Source organism: Anopheles ziemanni, chromosome 3 (genome assembly GCF_943734765.1).
Source record: "Anopheles ziemanni chromosome 3, idAnoZiCoDA_A2_x.2, whole genome shotgun sequence".
Taxonomy (NCBI): domain Eukaryota; kingdom Metazoa; phylum Arthropoda; class Insecta; order Diptera; family Culicidae; genus Anopheles; species Anopheles ziemanni.
In genome coordinates this window covers 53,311,616-53,332,417 of record NC_080706.1, presented here as the reverse complement: position 1 = coordinate 53,332,417, position 20,802 = coordinate 53,311,616, and the positions used below count along the sequence as shown (strand labels likewise).

Genomic DNA, 20,802 nt, shown 5'->3' with positions numbered 1-20,802 from the left:
AATAATTCATGTTAGATGGATTATAATGATGAAAAAATGTTCAATCTTGATGGACCGGATGGAAACATCCATTACCCGAGAGATTTGAGACGTTACCCACGTTTTTTTCTCTAATCGCAATTTTGAAGGTGAATCGGTCATGATTTGGGCTGTGTTCAGCGATCTTAGTAGAAGTGAATTGGCTAATGTACCAACATGTATGAACAGCGATATGTTTATCGATATCCTGGACAATCATTATCTGGAAAATCAAAACACTCAACAGGTCATTTTTAAGCAAGAAAATGCTGCCGTGCACGCAAGCAAGACAACAAGAACTCACCATGCACGATCGAGTATCGAAACAATGTCTTAGCCAGCCGTTTCTCCAGACCTTAATCCAACAGAAAATGTTTGTGGAAGGCTAGTTCAAGAGATTTATGAAGATGGGAGACATTACGAGACCATATAAGAGCTTAAACTTGCTATCCGAAATGCATGGCGTTTCTTATCAGTAAATACTTTAGAAAAATTATCGGAGAGCATGCCATCAAGAATTTCCCAAGCAATAAATCGTAACGGAGGACCCACTGATTATTAATTCATGACTTTTGAATCCATTTATGCTATTTTTGTTGATAATTTAATCAAAAACCTAAGTGAGGCTATCATTTTGGGACACCACTGATTTTAGATTCTTGGTACAAAAGGGATTGTTCATTCGTTTTCTTCAACAATATTTATGCAAAGTAGTCATTGTATACTTAAAAATATTTGTGTATTTTTTTGAAAAAAATTATATGCTCGGTATTCGCCCTGCATAGAAAAAACTAGGTGATGCTATCATTTTGGGGCGCAGTGTACCTTTAACGCCATTTTGACAGTAGAGGGACATGCAATATTGAACGAGTGATTCTGGATTATGAGTAGTTGAATAATTGTACTAACGTTTAAAAAGCCATTTCCGAAATGGAGTCAATCGTTCTTAGCACGATGACTGCCATGTCTCTCGTGACTCACGTTGACTGCCATCTGCACCAGTAACATTCTTTTGCACAGCGGTTGAATTTGAAATAAAAACTCAGTAATGTTATGGCTTGGAGAGGACAGGATAATAGACGGAAATTACGACCACGACTCATTAGTTCCGAAAATCTCCACAATATTCTGACTCTCTTCATTCATATCGTTTCTTCGGGGTGCCTTCTTTAACTTTGAACAGTGTGAGCGCGGAAGCGAGCCTGCGGTCTGGTATAAACTATATCGAATTCGATTAATTTTCAGGATTAAATGTTTATCTGGGTTATTTTGTTAACATTATTAGCCTTGCGGTGCATCATGTTTTGCTTGGCTTTAGAGGCCCGCAATGTGTTTACGGATTGCACTGCTGCATTCGGTCAATTTGTCTATTTTGCAATTTTTGTCTTTCAAAGTTGCCTCATGCCTCATACAGCATTTCCCAGCTTTTTATTCCAAAGTCCCATCAAAACACTAACTAGTACCAGGTTTCATCTGACAAGATGCGCTCTATAATAGCCTCTTTGCGTCCACGAATCTCCAAGATTCATGAATCGCAAAGATTTACGAATCTCCAAGATTAAGGAATCTCCAAGATTTATGAACGGGACATACGGCCTTAGTTGCCGGTAATTAAGCCTTAGGGGTCTACATCACCAGGTTAGCTAGTGAATGCCCAGGAAGCTGGATTCGTCAGCCTTACTGGTGTAAATCCTCGCGGACTAAGAAGAAGAAGAAGAAGAAGAAGATTTATGAACCTCAAAGATTCATGAATCTTGGAGAATCATGAATTCATGAATGTTGGAGATTCGTGAATCTCAAAGATTCTCGAATATCCAACATTCATGAAACCCGGCTTAGATAGAATTTAAAAAAGCAGCAAGAAAATGAGAGAGGACGTGTTTTGACTAGCGTTTGTGTGTGAAACTGTTCTAGTAACGGCATTTGCTTGTGCGTGGTCAGCAGACCAGGCTGGCTGAGCATTGCTTTGACGAGCACGGCTATCAGAACACCCAACAAAAAACGGCCTGCTTGAAAATATGAACAAAATGGGTGTGATAGCCAAATACAGTAGTGCCAGACAAAAGAGAATGAAAAAAATAAAACATTGGTTTCTGAGGGGTCCCTAATTATTGGTTTAACTAAGCAAGTGGCTATTGTTAGTGAAGTACAAAGTGTGAAGCTAAAATTTTTCTTTCCGGGTTGAAAATTGAGGTTTACTCTTGAGTGTTGATTTATCAGCTTTATTCTTTGCGCTGTATAGCATCAGAATGTTACAAAAAATCTATGCCAAGTATGTCTGGTATAACGTAATTGTTGCGAAGAATTGTAATGTTACAAAACTTATTGTGTTTTTTAAACAACACATTATCATTGCTTTTGTTATAGACACTTAAATTGACATCCTTATACTAGCTATGCTGCACGTCTCTGTGTTACCAATTGAAATAAATTTTGATCATTTTAGAATCAATGGGGGCTGCATCGCTGGCGTCTGCTGAGCACCGCACATGCGATCTCCAGCCACCCCGCACCATCCACAAGACCCAACTCACAGACCAAAAAAATAAAACGAAGCAAAACCCAATCCACATTACAACATATTGAAAACAGTAAAAACTTCTCTGATAAAGTACTATTTACACAGTCGATCGGCAGACTGAACAATGCGATTGACAGACACATTACTTTCCATCTCGGGATTTTTGCTTAGTTAGGCATGTTTGGTGACTTACTTACAAAACCAGCTTGAGAGAATATGATAACTTCTGAAACCGAAGTTCGAAAGTTTTCGACCTAAATAATATTTTAAATATCACAGACAGTTACTATTTGCTAGACTTGGTCTTATTTGCGCAGATTTTTTTCAAGACTGCTCGGTGAAAAATATTTTTTTATTTAACTTTTTAATTTTTGTTATTTATTTTTTAAGAGATACTTTCTTAAACATAACAAACTTTACGGCAACTCATCTGATAAATTGTATTCGACGGGTAATTTATTTACAAAAGGATTACAACCTTTTTAATTCAATAAAAATAAACGTATATTACTTTTATATTATAACATTTTTCGGCGTTTAGTGCCATTGTTGCAGCACGCTGTTAACAAGCATCGGGATGTTATCAGCTATTCGCTCCATCTCATGAACAATACTCACCATTTATAGAAGGAGAACAGTTCACAATTTAGTAACGTTGCATTCAATGATCAAAACATGTTTAAACTTGATGCCACATGTATCCATGTATTATGATGAAGCCTGGGTACTACAACGACTTTTAGAATAGACGATTAGTGTTTGAAGCTGTCATAAGCCTGTTTTACTCCTACCGTTTGAAAATAACAAATGAGACAAACAACTGGTTGAACCATGTTTAAGATTGAATGCAACTTTTTTGAACCTATAATGTGCTCATTCTATAAATGGTGCACGTTATTTAAAAGAAAGGGCGAATTGCTGATACCAGCTTGCAACTGCAACTTTGAAACTATACTTCGAGAAATGTTTTATTGATGAAATCCAACTAAACAAAAATTTCGTCATTTATGAAAGTTCGCAGTTATCAACATTAACCGAATGAAAAAAAATTAAAGTCGTGCCAGAAACATATTCCTACTAGGCGTTAACCTATTTCAATTGAGGTTGATTTAAAAAACATGTATAACCTTGATTAACTCACGAAGATACATGAACAGATGCAGAAAACTATCACTCCTGAAAACCGCTATCAACGCAACCTAACCCTTCATCTTCGGACTCACTCGCATCTTCATCATCATCATACATGCCTGGATAGTATTCATCCGAGGAGGATGCATCGAAATCCTGATCATACTCATCGTCCTCGCCGTATTCGTCAAAATTGATCGGGTCTAATGGAACTGCAACTCGTCTTACTCTTGGTAAAGCAACGGCACCTAAAAATATATATCTAATAAACATCAAGCTTTCGATCATATTTGGAATTGTATTGTTTCTTTCTAACTCTATATAGATAACAGGATAGTAAGGGATATTTTACTAATTTATTTTACATATATAACAACATTTCCTTTAAATATTCATTGTTAGAACTTATTGTTTTAACAATATAAACTTCTTGTCAAACTATCAAACGCAACAATTGATGTTGATATAGAAAATAATCACATGCATAACTAGCTACCAACTACCATTGTAGACTACGTAATCCTTATATTTCGCTGGACTTTGGGTTATTCTTTTCGTTCGTCTACTAGTATTAATAGAAGAAGTAAATGTATTATTATCTTTAGGAGCATACTTACTCGGATCCGGGTGCTGGTACTCTTGGAAATGCGATGGATTTCTTCTATAACAACGGGCACCGAAAGGGCAGAGCGGTGCATGTAGAGGAGCCGGAGGAAAGTTAGGTCTTCGATAGTCGGGATCTCCCGGATGCGCGAATGATGTTCTATGATCATTACCGCCACGGTAACATCGTATACCAAAATCGCATGATGGACGGAGTGCGCCGGAATCAGCCGGACTTTTAATGACGATTCCTGAACCCGCATTTGCAGCACTGGGGCCATCGGGATCTGATTTTATAGTCACTGAGACGGCAGATGTTGACGCCAAGTTTTCCTCATCGGGCTGTGCCGGACTAAGGACACTGCTAGCGATGGATTTACTATTTGGGATATGGGCGTCGGGATCTGGTTTAATAGGTAACAAAGAATCAACGACTTCAGCATTGGTTGATAGAGATGCATGTGCTCCAGCTTCGGACGATGAAGATGGCATTGGTTCGTCGCCATCGACCCGGTTACGTTTAGCTCCATCCGTTGCGGATTCATCTTCATGCTTTCGTTTTAAGGAAACCTCATTACTCGAGGCTTCCTGTGCAATTTCAACCGGAACGTTACCAATTGCTCCTAAGTCTTCCATTTCTTGAGTTTCTGTATCCAGCATTTCTGTTTTAACTGTATCTTCTGTTTCCACAATCGATAACCATTCGCTATCAGGCGTTAAACGAAATTTGTCTCCGGTTGTTAAAAATATACTTTCATCTTTCTTCAATACGGAGTTGTCACTGGTAGCATTTTGTTTACGATAGAATATTGGATTTGTTGGATGTAACGCTTTTATGTACACTGTTATCTCTCCTGCCGCCAATTCGGTTCTTATCACACCATGATTTTTCGACACTCTCTTATCATCACACTGGAAAGTACAAGATTAGACAATGTATTTTCATGACACAACATATGCTATATTTGCCCAAAGAATTCTCATACCTGTAAGAAACCTCGCCCTATGATCACATCTTCATCCGGGACAACAAATTGTGCTGTGGTACTTTCACATTTCACTGCTTTAACCATGGTGCTTATTGGTTTCCATAATAAAGCAAAAAGATTATCAGTTTATACTTGTTTAATGTTTAGATCAGCGTGCATTAGCAACTGCGCACTTTTAGCTTGTGGAAAACCAAATAAAGCGCGAACTGAACACGAAATACCAAGGTGATGTACTGTGAGAGGTGAACCCCTTGGTTTTGCTGCTACGACCAAGGTCACTCCTTGTCACTTTTAAATAAACTGTTCTCTCCTGCCTCTAACTCGGTTCTTATCAAACTCGGATTTCTCCATAGACTCGTATCATCACACTGGAAAGTACAAGATTAGGACATGTATTTTCATGACACAACATATGATGTTGTATTAGCTCAAAGAATTCCCATACCTGCAAGAAACCTCGCCCGATGGTCACTTCTTCTTCCGGGACGACAAATTGCGTTGTATTGCCTATGATACTTTCACATTTCACTACTTTAACCATGGTGTTTATTTACATTCATAATAAAACAAAACGAAACTCAGTTTATATTTGCGTCATGTTTAGTTCACCGTTCGTTAGCAACTGCGCACTATTAGCTCCAAGCTGAGGCCTAATATAACTCGGGGTCCACACTACAGCGCGACGTCCCGTCACGAAACGCGACGTCGCCTGACAGGCGGCCGAACTCCATACAAAAAAAATGTCGCACAAATCGCGCTAGTGTAGAAACAGCGAAAAACGCGACGTCGCGCTAGCTCTTGTCAAATGTCAATTCGAAACGAAAACAAGCCGACAGCTGGACAAAACGTAAACAACCCGAAACACAAACGCGAACAAAACGAGCAATTGAGGGTATTATGATCCAGTTCCGCGTTATTGCTCGAAAGTTTCCGCATATTTGCTCGAATAGCAACCTGGGTATTTATACAAGTATTTCAAGGTATATAAATATATAGTTTTTAACAAGTTTCGAGCACTTTGATTTTTAATCAATTTTCAAAACGATCGAGTTATTGGTGTGTTTTATACTATGGCTAAATGGCTAAATAAATCAAAGTGACTTGTCTAAACACAACGTTGATATGAAAAGTGCATCCTGAATTATCATGTTCTTGGTAAATACCAAGATCCATAGAACCCACATATGCTTCGGACACATACGGTCTATAGAGATCCATCGACCAGGAGGTGCTTGAAACTGCTCGATGATAACGACGCGCGTCGTTTCGTATCCGCGCATCGTCTCGACACGCAGGTGGCGTCGTTTTGGATCGTCGAGACGTCCAGCCATTTTTTCGCTTTTTTCAAAGTGTTGTTTACCTTTTGTATGGGCCAGCGTCGAGAAGTTTATCGTTTCCGCGCTCCCAATCATAATACCCTCAAATATTCTCCACGAAACATCAGAATTTTCGTTGTACTACTTATTTCTAGCCTTCACAAATTCAGTAATTCAGTTATGAAACTCAGTTTTAATTGATATTTTTAACAAAGGCCTAATTTTTGTACGGCCCGAGGCAGGCTGAAACAAAAGTAGGAGTTCAAAATAGTAATTCTACTCGAAAAGCTGATCGAGTGCTCGAAAAATCCTAATTTTGTCCATTTAAATGTCTAGCGGGTGAGCTTACCTCTTTTTGAGACCCACCTTGGATTTTGTATGAATTTGACAGAAGAAATCGGTAGTGTGAAGTTTTCGTAGGATTATTTCACAGTTGTTTCATTTTATTGGATCGCTGCATGCGTGAATAAACTCTAAATTGTGACTTTCATCTCTATGTAACAAACGAATACATTAGAATTTCATAAAATTCTACACTTACAGAAATATCGCAGAATATTTTTTTTATAGCGGTAGGTGTATGAATCTTGTTTACACCCTACCTTCATATTTACTGATCTACTTTCTTGACAAAACGTCAAAGTTTGGCGCAAAGTGATATTGAAAGAATAATAAACAGAAAGAACAGTTTATTTGGCCGGCTAATTGACTGCGAGCTCTTAATTTAGTGTTAAACAGCAAAGATCGGCGTAAACCGGACCATGGAGGCCAATCCGGAGGAGGCCAAGTATTCGGCAGAAGGGATAGAAAGTATGTGGCGCACACTGATATCAACACTCACCGAGATAGTGAACGAAGACAACAGCTCTAGAATCGAAATGATCTTGAACATGATTCGTACCGATATTACCTATGATGATCCTGGTCTGTTTCCATCGACACTACTGATATCAGACATCGAACGGCAAAAGTGCCGCACTTGCAATTTTTGGCTCATTTATCAGCTACTTCGGATCGCATCAATGGACATTTACGACAGGTATCGAAATGTGCAATACTTAATTTGTATCGATGCGTTACTCCCTTTATGTTTGTCATTCCGTTTCTTCTAGCATTGCGAAGAGCTGCACCGAAGTGCTGAAGGAAATAATTACTGCGTGTTTCATTAAACAGCGATGGTTGGCACAGGAAATATGGTCCAAATTTGTCGAACTGCTTGAGCAAATGAATGATCATCAACCGGACAGTAAATCATCGTTAAACGAGTTCATCCAGTTCCTGGTCAACGATAATTGTATCAGTGATTGCCATTTTGCAGAAATAACTATCAACAGTATGGCATGTTGCCGCAAAATACGTACATATTGTTTGCGCGTTCTAAGAAATATAATATCGATCGTGTTCGATGGAGAAGACGAAGCATCACTGCAGATTATCGCCGGCAGTGTACGTGCAGTATTGCGGACTTTATCAATTGGAAATATTGATGAAAAAATGCTGTGTATGGTATTTTTCTCCACCTACTTCAGATACTCCAACCAAGCGCTAACTTCCGAAGATTCCCTACAAACAGCAATCGACGTTATGAACATGACGGCAACCTCACTGTGCCGTTTGAAAGCTTGGCATACGGGTGGACTAGTTACGGCGAAGAAAGTCAAGGTATTTTTGTTGGCAATTACAGACCTGTTTAGTACGCTAAGCAATCTACACCAGCTGTCCTCCTTGGATTCTTCTTGGAAAGAGAAGCTCAAAAATGCAGCTTGTAACATAATGCATCATACGAAGGAAATCCATCAACTAGACCGGATCATGCAGCAAGAGGAAATGGATGCTGTGTTGAGCAATTATAAACACCAGCTGGTAGAACTTATACGTAGACTAAACCCATGTACAAATGATGCTGGAAATTTACTTGCTGCCTTAGACCATTGTCCTGAAGCGCTGTTATTATTGGAAAATGCTATTTACGATGAAGCAATGCTCAAGGCCAAGAACATGGTTAAACATCGATACAAATGCAGCACAATCGAACGAATCAACATGAACGAAGGCTGCCAGCCGATACCGATCAGTGAGATCAGCACTATTTGGTCCATTTTACTCGAAAAGATCGAACGTCAGCAAAATCTTTTTCAGTACGTTTTAGACCTTGCTAATAAGCTAAATTTTAAATTTAATCGTAATATGGCAACCAGCCATAATCGGTCCGGCGAGCGGCTCTACATATTCTTGTGGCGGTTCGATTCGAAACTACCACCCATGGACGAGGACAACTTATTCAAATGTTCCGGAGAAAATTGGTCCGTACTGCTCGATCTATGTTTCCACATGATTCAACTGACGGATTTTAGGCGTATTGGCAGTGAAACACAGCGTTCCTTGTTGAACGTGTTGTTCTCTCCAATCGAAGGAACATACTTGAAACCCGAAGGTTTCAGCCGCGAAAAACAAGTGCACAGTAAAGATGTTAAGTATATGGAGCAACAACGTGAGCATGCCCTGGAGAGACTGTGTGCCATACAAATGAGTCATTTGGAAAAAGACTTTCCTGAAATTGAATCGTACCTAACGGAAAAACTTCTTGCACTGCTAGAGGTCATTTTATCGGAGGAAGACGGAATCTTAAAAACCGTTGTTGCTAAACAATTCCAGCAGCTTGTACTATCTGCGAAAATTCCACTAAAAACGCTGTTTGAGCGAGTATTTCTGCCATTATTATCCAACGTTAAAGATGTGCGCCTTGAAAACATAATTCCTGCATTGGGCATACTGTACTGTATTCGAGCAGCTACCAGTGATCGGTTCAAGGTATACCAATGCACAGAAAATCACAGGAACTTCCAATGTGGACACTGTTTGGAACCAAAACAATTTACCGGATACGCGGATGGAATTTATCTGAAAACGGTAACCGAAACTTTGGTTGCCGCTGGACTGTCACTAGAGCTGGATGCGAAGTTTCGTAGTATATTACCCCATTTGAAAGACACTACCGTTGAAGGGCGGTTGGCATTTGTAAAGTTTCTTCCCAACGCTCTAAAGCACACGGATTTGCTGATCAATGAAGAAATAGTGCCTTGTTGGGTGAGTTTGTTTAGTGATCGATCCCTCGAGGTCTGTCAGGCAATGAGCGAAAATGCTAGAGCGATTCTAAGCACTTTGGCCAATCGGTTAGCAGACAACCCGGAATTGTACGACAAGTACATTGATCTGGTGCTAAAGCAAGCACTGGCAGCTATCGAACAAAGTTTTGCGGGAATTCCTTCCTACGACCATCAGAGTGCCATCGTTCGAATGATCATAGAAATTGCCGTTGGCTCAGCTCGAAACAAAGCTCTATCTCAAATTGCACCACAAAGACGTGACGAATCGCTAAAGCAGTGCGTGCGAATGATGCTTTTTCTGCTTATGCAACCGGAATCGGAAGTAACGTACGAAGCGTCTCGTGCTGTTGCAGAAATGTGCGCTCGGCAAGATGTTAGCCCGTGGAACATTCTATGCTGGTACCGGCATGACATTATGAAGCTGATGATGGGCCTCGCGGTGAGCAACTATTGTTTCTCTGGCATCTCGCTGGCACACTCGTTGACCATCGTTAGTCACACATTCGAATGTCGTGATCCGGCCGATTTTGTTGGCAAACACTACAAAACCATGATGGCCATGCTTTTGCCCTGGTGTCTACGTTTCCCGAAGTGTGACGACATGCTTTCCGAATTGGCAGCCATCAGTCGCAAGGATCTAGTGACGATCCTGTCTACGTCATTTTTGACCATCTATACGTATCTGTTCATCAGTGAAACGCCGGAGGTAACCAATCGTTGCATCGAGTACATCATGAAACTTACCGGGAACAGCTTCTTCGAGCTTCTTCACTCGGATATAAAGGTAAGTTTTGCTGAAAATTGCCCCCTTCATTGAACGGATTGCAAGCAGTTTAAAAAAATTGAAAATAGGTGTTATCTCGAAAAATAACGAAATAGCTGTTTTTAGTAAATAGTTCAAATGGCAGCTATATTTCACATCAACTTTCAAACCTTCAAGCCTTCATCAAACCATCAAACCATCAAACCATCAAAAACTAAAAAAAGTACTATTCCAACCTCCTCTCTCAAAGTCTTCATTGCAACTAACTTATTTCTTGGCTGACCTATTCTATCTTATCCTTCTTTGATAATATGTTTAAACTTTTCTGGCAGCGCTAACACCCCCTCCCGTAACGTCTCTCGGGTTCTAACGAAGACTTACGAAATCTCCAACGTTGCCAGATGGATGGCTGCTCGTCTTACGATTTTCTTATTCGCTAGCTCTACATCCGCTTGTCTAACCCTTTTGTCTTTACCTTTTATAACATTTACTACTTTCCCTCTCATCCATTCATTTCTAGTTTTTCCTTCAACGACAAAAACTAGATCTCCGATTTCCAAATCTTTTTGGTCCTTGAGCCATTTACCTCTCTGGTTCAAAGATGTCAGATATTCCTTTATCCAACGCTCCCACATTCTATCTGCTAAATATTGCGACCTTTTAAATTGGTTCCTAAGTCCCTTGGCTAAATCGTATGGTTCACAAGTCGCAGTGTAAGCCCCTGGTACCCTTAGGAATTGATTCGGAGTAAGCGCTATTGGTTCTGATGAATCTTCAGCTACATATGTTAATGGTCGCGAGTTTATCATTTCGCAAGCCTCCGCCAAAGTGGTTATTAATATTTCGTCTGTCAGTGTTCTGTTGTCATTTAGGACTCGCATCGCCTCTTTCACCGAACGCACCATTCTCTCCCAAACGCCGCCCATATGTGGAGTTCCTGGTGGATTAAAATGCCAGGATGTTGAAGTTGAGGTCACTTTTTCGGCACACACGTAGAACACCCGTTTCATCTGTTGAAGTTCCTTGTCAGCCGCTTTGAAACATGTTGCATTATCCGAGTAGATATCGTTCGCCTTTCCAAACTTGCTTTCAAAACGTCTAATCGCCATCAAACACGACTGAGTTGACAGACTGTGAACTACCTCGAGATGTATCGCTCTCACAGCCAAACAGGTGAACAAAGCAACCCACCGTTTTTCCTTTCGCCGTCCAACTGTAACTTCTAGTGGTCCAAAGTAATCGATGCCAAATGCGCTGAAAGGACGAAGATTTGGTGACGTCCTCTCCACAGGTAAAGGTGCCATCCTTGGAGTGTTGGGCTTGCACTTATACACTTTGCACCAATTGCACTGACGGCAAACCGTTTTAATTGTTGCTCGAAGTTTCGGGATCTTAAATCGTTGTTGTATCTCGTTGAAAACTGTCTCACTATTAGCATGACCATAGACTTCATGATAATGTTCAACGATTTTCTTGGTGATGTTATGTTGTCTTGCCTTTATAATTGGGTACCGTTGATCGGATGGAAGATCGGGGTTGTTGGTCAATCTGGTATCCATTCGCATTACTCCTTGGTCGTCTAATATTGGAGAATATATGTACACTGTGCTTTGCTTTTTAATCTTTTTCATAGCACTTGATTCTGTTTTTTGCAAGTTAGCTTCTAGAATTTCCATTTCGTCCGGGTAGCTTTCCCACTGAGCCTGCCGTTTTAAAATAGTTTCCGCACTTCTCAGTTCTTCTCGCGTGATCATATGCGCGTAGCCCTTTTTCTGGTAGTCTTCGATTTGTTGGCATAGGTTGTTCATCAATTCAGGTCTTTTCTTCAATTTCGATTCAAGTTGTCTGAATCTCTTCGTTGCCATGGAGTAGCTCTCAGGAAACTTTCTTTCATTTTCTTTCCACAAAAGCCCTGTTTCGAACTGATCGCCTACTCGTTTCGTAGTTTCTTCCATAATTCTTTCAGCTCTTTTATTTTCAGCTGATTCATTGGGAATCGAAATGACGGACTCTTCTAACTGGTATTGTTCTTTAATGAGTTCGTACAGATGTTCGTTAGTCACTCTTTGATGAAACCCTATATGGTTGGTATTTGTGGTGCCGGATTTTGTGTAGCCATAAACTGCCCAACCAATCTTTGTCTTGACGGCTATTGGATCATTTTCTTCTCCAGAAACTACATCTAACGGAGTGAACATGTCGATGTTGTTCAATCCTATCAACATCTCGGGTCGTCCTGTGTAGGATTCCAAAGGAATGTTTTTCAGATAGTCGTACCGTTCTTTTAGTTTTCTAGGATCCAGGCGTTGATGCGGCAGCTCCAACTTTTCTACGGTATGAACATTTTTCAATAGCTGTCGGTCTGTAGAGTCCTTCGATGATATGGTGAGACTCAGCTTCTGAGTCCCTTTTTCTACACGTTCGATACCAGCAGTCCATGTTAATGTTAGTTTCTCTGGTACTCCAGTTGCCCCGAGACGATCCGCTAATTGACGTTCGACTAACGTTATAGCTGCACCTTCATCCAGAAAAGCTAGTACCGTTAGTTTTCGACCATCATGATGAATGTCCACAGGTACTACACGAAATAACATACTGTCGCCCGTACCAACATGAGCACTGAATACGTTCACTGCTGCATATTGTGCATGTTCGTGTAGCAGAGGATGATTCTTTTTAATACAACCATCAACGTTGCATTTTATGGGTCTTAAGCATGATCCATAGTGAGCGTTGAGACATTGCTCACATAATTTGTACTTTGTATTCATTCATTAAATGACGTACAATTACGCAGTGTTTATGATAACACTACTTCACCGACGACGACGACGGCACCAAGGGCCGGGGAACCCCGGGCCGCCCCCCTCGCCAGAGGACGCCTACGGCGTCGAGTGAAACTCCTAGGGCGAGGGGGGCGGCCCGGGGTTCCCTGGCCCTTGGTGTCGTCGTCGTCGTCGGTGAAGTAGTGTTATCATAAACACTACTTGAGCAAGCAATCAATGCTGTGTACATTGTCGTTATCAAGTGGTTTGTTGTTGAGTGGAAATTTCCATGAGGTGATGATGAGTGGCTTATCAGTACACGAGCCACTTGAGTGTACACATGTGCGCAGGGAGAAACAGATTATTGATATAGTTCGATCGAATGATTATTGGTATAAAAGGGGTGTACCAGTGGTCAGAGAGTATATTAACACGTTAAGCGCTATGCCCAAATTGGACTGCTTTCCGTTCTGCCAGCAATTCGTAGAAACGCCGGCCTACCTAACGGGTTCTGTCGGTCTAAGCAGACCGACGCCGGCTTACGGGGAAGAACACTGTCGGCCCCACGGGGCCGACGTAGCGCTTAACGTGTTAAGCGGAGCCATGGAGTTCGAGAGCCAGTACAATCGTGAAACGACTAGCGACGACGTTGTGGAGTCGCCAATAGATATCAGTGAAAAAGTACTTAGTGCAGCGAACCAAATCTGGACATGGATCCGCAAGAATCAAGAGCTGATGAACAACTGGTTGGCGCAAGAGGAGCTGGAAGCCTCGGAGGAGGATCCCTTATCGAATCCGGTGACGATGACGATGACTTCGGTAGCACCAATACCGGAGAGTCTTCACCAACACTGGAAGATCGTGCACATGATGGTCTCCGAGATGAGCTTCAGGGAGAGCGCGCCTATCTCCAAAGAGGACTTAAAGAGCTTTCTACAAGACGTGATACTCAATACAGGTATTACCACGCAGGCGTTTGGAGATTCGCTGATGTGGCAGGAACTGAAACACTTCTTGGCCTCATCGAAAAAGCGAATAGAGACATCCGGATGCTTTACATATTCCTCGAACGAGACCACCTCCACGTCGTGCATGATTGCGCCTACTCAAACTCGTCGTGCCGATGTTTCCGCGTTAAAACTCTTAGAAGAAGGAGTAAACGCCGGCAGCTACGAGAACTCACGAGCGAGGAGATCGATGCCATCGTCGAATATTACTTTGCGGTCGGCAAAATCTGTCTCTTCGGAAAAATACGATTTCACTTTAACTCCCACTATAATGATAGAGTGCTATATCACCGACATAACATTGCTAATATGATCCATATCTGTTAGCGGGCAAAACGGCACTGATTTTTTTTTTTGCCAGAAAGACTGATCCCCCCGTTCACCACCCTTGAATTCAATAAATTATTTTGAGGAGCCAAGGATTTTATCAAATATACAACAGCAAAATAAATCCGCTTCGACCAAGTACAATGTTGCAATCCTCCGAATTTGGGAGAAAGTAGCGATGGAAGTCTTGTGTGCAGCATGAACCTTTTTTGTAAAACGTTTGAACCTGGTGCATAAACTGGTTGCAGTACGATTCCATAACATATTAGCTACATGATCTATAAAAAATTAACTTTAAATCAAAAAAAGAACAAGAAAATGCTGCATAGTCTTATGAAACAATTTATGTTTGAGTTTATATGAGAATATATTGGACACCCTGTAGCTAACACAGCAAATGTGTACTTGTCCGAATTGCAAAGTTAAATGCTCTTTTTTCTAAAACGTGTGAGATTCATTTCTGAAAAAAAATGATACAAATATTTGGTACCCTGTACATTACTCAAATTTAAATACTTCAAACCTTTGCTCAATTGAGAAATATTGGACTAATATGCAGCGACAATTATAAACATCCTTTATAATGGCCAGAACTGCGCCATGCATTGTTAGGTAGAAATGGAATTGGTTTACAAAGATGGACGTTTAAATTAAATGTTTCGTTTAAACCTTTCTTCGTTCCTTCTTTTCAGCGCACCGTATCAGAAATACTAATATTCTACCACTTCAACGCTGAGTACGTGATAAACGCGATTCGAAGCTTGCTTTCGAAAGACAGTGACACCGACCAAGTCCCCACGGCCCGCATAGCCGACTACATTGCGACCCGATTCCTTGGAGTGCTGGCCAACTTCGAGGCAACGTTGGTTAATGCGGATGGTGAAAAAATCGTTAAAAACGAAGCGCTACTAAGCCTGGGCGACATCATCAGGCTTCTCGGTGGAGAACATATAACCCCGTTCCGGTTTAAAATAATCGCATTGCTGCGCACCGCACTGGCATTGCCGGAGGGACCCACCTTTACCCGCTACTGTGTCAACGTTTGGCGCATTTTCGTGTGCACCGTCGAGGTGAGCGTCCTGGGGCCGCTATTGAGCACGGTGTTTGTCACCCTCGAGCCGCTGCTCGCCTCCTATCCCGATGATGTGGAGTACATCTTTCGTTATCTGGTGCTGGAAAACAACAGCCTGCTCGGGAACTACATCGGCGATCTGTACTTTCTTGCGGACGCACCGGGCATGCCGGAAGATATAAGGAAAACCATAAAGGTGCGCATTACCGCACACAGTGGACATGCAAGCGATCGGTTTGCGGCTCGGCTCGAGGAACTGCTGCGACATTGCAACCATGAGAATTTCACCGTGCGTGCTTTTGCCCTGACCCATCTTTGCCGGTTGTTTGAAGCCAACCGCAGGGAGTTGAACGAAGCCATTCTGGGCCAGCATCAGCGTGTTAGCATCGGCACCATCGCAACGATGGTAGAAATGTTGAATCGCGCCCTCGGAGAGCAGGACACCAATCTGCAGCTACGGGCGGCCGAATGTTTCGGTGAGATGGGAGCATTTGCACCGAGCCATCTGCCCCCGAATTATGCTCCGTCGGGGCTTGGTTTCGCGCTGACCATCCACTCGGACGCGTTCGCCATATTTGCACTTCGCGAACTGTGCCGTGCGTATCAGCGCCAACGGGATTCGAAATTTGTCGACAGCTTTTCGCTGGCCATTCAGGAAATATTGAGCGAACGCGGAGTATCCCCGGCCAAGGGCAAAAAGTGTGACGTTTGGGAGACCATCCCGGAGCGCTTGCGTCCGATCATGGAACCACTGCTCACGTCATCCTATACCACGGTCTCGATCGCGAACCCAACCGTGCTGCATCCGGTGTTCAACAACGTTCGGTCCAGTTTCGAGTGGTCCTACCAGTGGGCCTCGCAGATGATTGAAAGCATTGGCCAAGAGGCCACCCGTAACCTGTTGCGTGCCTTCAAACCGAGTTTGCGCTGTGACGCGGGAACTCTTTCCCTTGTGCTGCCCTACATATTGCTACACTCCCTGCAGCTCTGTGAGGATGTGGGGCAACGTCATCGTATAGCGGACGAGTTGCAGACGGTTTTCGATGCGGCCGTCTCAGGCACCCAATCCCAGGATGGTGGGCTGCTCGCGCCGACGGTGAACGACATCGTGCCGACGGGCACTGCGACGGCGGTGGGCAGCAGCATAGTGGAATCGCTCATGTGCGATCAAGAGACGCGGGACAGCACCGGTAAGGAGCTTGCGCTCGAATGTGCAAAATATGCTTTTGGACTGTTCGATTTTCTCGAGCGCTGGAAGCGTCAACGGCTCAAGGCGGATCGTACTGCGGAGGAAAAGGAATCGAATGGTGGCAGTGCGAAGGTAGTTGATGCTTTTCTCGACCATTTCGATCCGGACCTGCTGGCACGGGTAAACTTTAAGTGCCACGAGTACGCACGTGCCCTGCAGCTGCTTGAGCATCGCTCGATCGGTGAAGATCGGGGCAAGCGATTGCAGGAGAAGTTACCCTTTCTGGGAGAAATCTATTCGCGGCTCGGCGATACGGACTCCGTCGAAGGTGTGATGGCACTGAAAGCTACCGAGCCGACCTTGACCGAGCAAATTCTCTACCACAACACTACCGGCCGACTGCATGAGGCGGTGGCTTGCTACGAACGGTTGTTCCAGGTGATGGGTGCCGGCGAACCGCCGAAGCTGGACGACTTGAACAGCATGATCGAATGTTACCTCCGGCTCGATCAACCGGAAACGGCCTTACTGCTGGCGGAGAGTTTGCTCGCCCGATACCACGATACGGCTCTGTGTGAACCGCTGCAGGACATCCAGGCAGAACCATTGTATCGGTTAGGACGCTTCGAGGAGCTACAGGACTTGCTAGAACATCGACAGGCCGCTCCGGATGAAACCCGCCACTGGGGCATCATTTGTGGATCACTGATTGTAAAGTACCGCCAGACGGACTACGAGAAATTTTGCGCAGAAATCGTCCATGCCCGGCAGGAGGTGGTACGGGGCAGTGGATTCGGTACCGGTCGCAGTGGAACCTCGCGTACCCTGGACGAACTGGGAACGTACGAGAAGCGATACGAGCAGGTGCTGAAGCTGCACATGATCAGAGAGTTTGAGAAATGTGGTCACATTATGCACCGCTTGCGGCAGCAGCGCAAGGACAAAGACAACAAGCTGATCGACGATGTTCGGCAGCTGGTGGACAATCTAAACACGCGCCTGGAAGTGCTCCAGCCGAACGCAACCACACTCGAACCGATCATCAGCCTACGGCGGATACTGCTTAAGGAAATGAAGCGTACAGTGGATGAAAGGCAAGGCGCTGGATCGACGGTGAAGGAACTGCGCCAACTGTTCGACCGACTGATCGGCGAGCTGTGGATGAAGAGCACCGAGCTGGCCTCGAAGGCCAACATGTACCAGCAGGCGCTACTGTACATCCTACACGCGGAAAGCTACCGTCCGCAAGATCTTTTCATTAAAAACGCTAAGCTACTGTGGGAAAGGCGCGATATAGCTGGCGCACTGAAGGTGTTGGAGCGTGGGGTGAATGAAATTGTCAACGAATCCGATGCGAACGCACTTAAAACGCTCCCGAAAGAGGATCGGCTAGTGTACGCTGAAGGTAAGCGGCTTATCGCTGCATACAATGCGGAGGCTTCGAACATCTCGACCACTCTCAACCACAGCTACTTCAAGGAGGCGGTGGCCGCAAACCCGGAAAGTGAAATCGCACTGGTACAGCTGGCGCAGTATCTGGACAAACTGTACGGTTCGTTCCCGAGCAACGAGCAGGACTCGGCGAAGGGCTGGGATTTGATGCTGGAAGCGATGGTTGCATACGGCAACTCGATGCAGTACGGTTCGAACTACATCTACCAGTCGATGCCACGGGTGTTGAGCATTTGGCTCGATTCGACGGCGAAGGCACTGCTTAAAACAACCTCGACCACCAGCTCTTCCTCCTCCGGGCAGATCGCCATGAGCCGGAAAGCTGCCCAACGAATGAACGCGCTGGCGCATAAGCTTTGCAACACACTTTCACCGTACTTTTTCTTCACCTCATTCTCGCAGCTCATCAGCCGGGTCGCGCACCCGTCGGTGGAAACGTACCAAGTGCTGAAGAGCATTATCGTGAAGCTACTGCTGAACTACCCTCAGCAGACGCTCTGGATGATGTTGAGTGTGTACAAATCGTCCTACCCTAACCGGGTGCGGCGTTGCGTGGAGATCTTCAACGATCGTCAGCTGGCCCAGACAGCTAGCATGGATAAGCTCATAAAGGATTTCAACGCCCTAGCGGATCGTTTCATAGAGCTAACGAACAAAGAAATCCCCGGCGGCGGCAACAGCAGTCGGTCGGCGACGGTGAAAGTGACGGTGTCCTCGCTCGTCAAGGCACTTCCGAAGCTGCTGGCGGACCGGAACTTCTCGAAGGTGCTGATACCGATCGAGCGGTGTATGCAGCTGGTGCTGAACAAAAGTTCCGGCACCGACTTTAAGCCGTACCCGACCAACGATATCTACATCGCGAGCATCGAGGAGGAGGTGACGGTTCTCCATTCGTTGCAAAAACCGCGCAAAATTAACCTCCGCGGGCATAATGGGCGGCTGTACACGATGATGATGAAACCGAAGGATGACTTGCGCAAAGACTTCCGCCTGATGGAGTTCAATGCGGTGGTGAAGCAGTACCTGGCCCAGGATCCGGACGCGAAGCACAGGCGTTTGCACATTCGTACCTACGCCGTGCTGCCACTGAACGAGGAGTGCGGCATCATCGAATGGATCTCGAACCTGAACACGTTCCGCGCTATCGTGTTCACGTACTACAAGCAGCGCGGGCTCGGAATAGCAGCCAAGGAGTTACGCAACTATAACTACGCTCGCACAGATCCGCTGACGAAAAAGCGCGATGCGTTCCTGTCGATCCTGGTGCCTCGGCATCCGCCCGTGTTTGGCGAATGGTTCCGGGACTGCTTTCCCAATCCGCACAACTGGTTCCAGGCACGCTCGTCCTACATCAAAACGACGGCTGTTATTTCGATGGTCGGATACATCCTGGGGCTGGGTGATCGTCACGGCGAGAACATTCTGTTCGATTCAACCAATGGCGATACGGTGCACGTTGACTTCAACTGTCTCTTCAATCGGGGCGAAACGTTTCAGATCCCGGAGGTGGTACCGTTTCGCCTGACGCACAACATGGTTCACGCGATGGGCCCCTTGGGGGTCGAAGGTCTTTTCCGGCGGTGCTGTGAGATAGTGTTGCGGATACTGCAGAATCAGGCCCCAACGTTCATGTCCGTCTTGAAGCCGTTCGTGTACGATCCAATGGTTTCATGGAGCAAAGTTGGTGGAGTGGGTAGTGTTGGGGATGTCAGCTCACGCGACACCAACACGGAACGTACGGACCCGCAGGCGTGGCTCAACGTTCAGAACATCGAGGAGCGGCTCAAGGGTTACGTGAAAATTAACGGTAAACCGTCATGCATGCCACTGTCCATCGAAGGTCAGGTCAACCATCTCATTAAAGAAGCGACCGACACGGACAATCTCGCTCAGATGTACATTGGTTGGTCGGGTTATACGTGAGAGTGGATAAGCAGTACGCATTGGTTAGAAATTCTTGAAAACTTGGTTTCATTTTTATTAGAAAATGCAGTGTAATTCGATATGCAGATGCCGATACATAATAAACTTTGATAAAGAAACAAAAATGCCTTGGACTCTACTTTCCCAAATCTGAATCGATCTTCTGTTCTACTACTGTTCCGCTATCCATTTCATTTCATTTCATTCTGTTTATTGAAAACAATGCTTCAATGTTATTAGAAAATGCAGTGTAATTCTATGCAAATACCGCAATATGATTAAATTTGATAAAGAAAAAACTGTCTTGGACTCTACTCTCAAAAGCTGAATCAATCTGCTTTACTACTCAATAAATTTCATTCTGTTTTCAAGTTTAAGTAAATCAAAGCTGATTATGATCATGACTTCTACATGACTTCGAAAATCAATGCCTCCTGAATTCTATGCCACCTGGAATCCATTTTCGTTCGTCTCAAAGATATGTTTCAGTGCCAGTGCTCGACGCAGTCTATCAAATTTACCATCTTATTATTAATTCGTCCTTCTAATAAAATGCTGCATCTATTACAAAAAAAATCTGATAGCACACTTCGTAAGTGCGAAAAATTCGTTTATCCCT

General features: G+C 44.0%; 2 protein-coding genes across 2 annotated transcripts; one reads left to right on the top strand and one right to left on the bottom strand.

The window, feature by feature from the left end:
* Positions 1-3,643: 3,643 nt before the first annotated feature.
* On the bottom strand, positions 3,644-5,803 carry LOC131284988 (aprataxin and PNK-like factor). Its single transcript, XM_058313847.1, has 3 exons — positions 5,708-5,803; positions 4,288-5,185; positions 3,644-3,918 (listed from the first exon to the last, which is right to left on the bottom strand). The coding sequence occupies exons 1-3, from the start codon at positions 5,801-5,803 to the stop codon at positions 3,710-3,712; spliced, it is 1,203 nt and encodes a 400-aa protein (XP_058169830.1). The 3' UTR covers positions 3,644-3,709.
* A 1,536-nt stretch (positions 5,804-7,339) lies between these two features.
* LOC131288832 (serine/threonine-protein kinase ATR-like) lies at positions 7,340-20,194 on the top strand. The gene is made up of 3 exons (XM_058318010.1): positions 7,340-7,617; positions 7,691-10,469; positions 15,240-20,194. The coding sequence occupies exons 1-3, from the start codon at positions 7,340-7,342 to the stop codon at positions 20,181-20,183; spliced, it is 8,001 nt and encodes a 2,666-aa protein (XP_058173993.1). The 3' UTR covers positions 20,184-20,194.
* The last annotated feature ends 608 nt before the right edge of the window (positions 20,195-20,802 follow it).

Excerpts from the sequence above, each read along its gene's own strand:
- LOC131284988 (XM_058313847.1), bottom strand. The coding sequence starts at position 5,803 with ATGGTTAAAGTAGTGAAATGTGAAAGTATCATAGGCAATACAACGCAA. Across the intron at positions 5,186-5,707 it reads TCGGGCGAGGTTTCTTGCAG|TGTGATGATAAGAGAGTGTC; the intron begins GTATGGGAATTC and ends TGTACTTTCCAG. Across the intron at positions 3,919-4,287 it reads GTACCAGCACCCGGATCCGA|GTGCCGTTGCTTTACCAAGA; the intron begins GTAAGTATGCTC and ends ATATATTTTTAG.
- LOC131288832 (XM_058318010.1), top strand. The coding sequence starts at position 7,340 with ATGGAGGCCAATCCGGAGGAGGCCAAGTATTCGGCAGAAGGGATAGAA. Across the intron at positions 7,618-7,690 it reads TCAATGGACATTTACGACAG|CATTGCGAAGAGCTGCACCG; the intron begins GTATCGAAATGT and ends CGTTTCTTCTAG. Across the intron at positions 10,470-15,239 it reads TTCTTCACTCGGATATAAAG|CGCACCGTATCAGAAATACT; the intron begins GTAAGTTTTGCT and ends CCTTCTTTTCAG.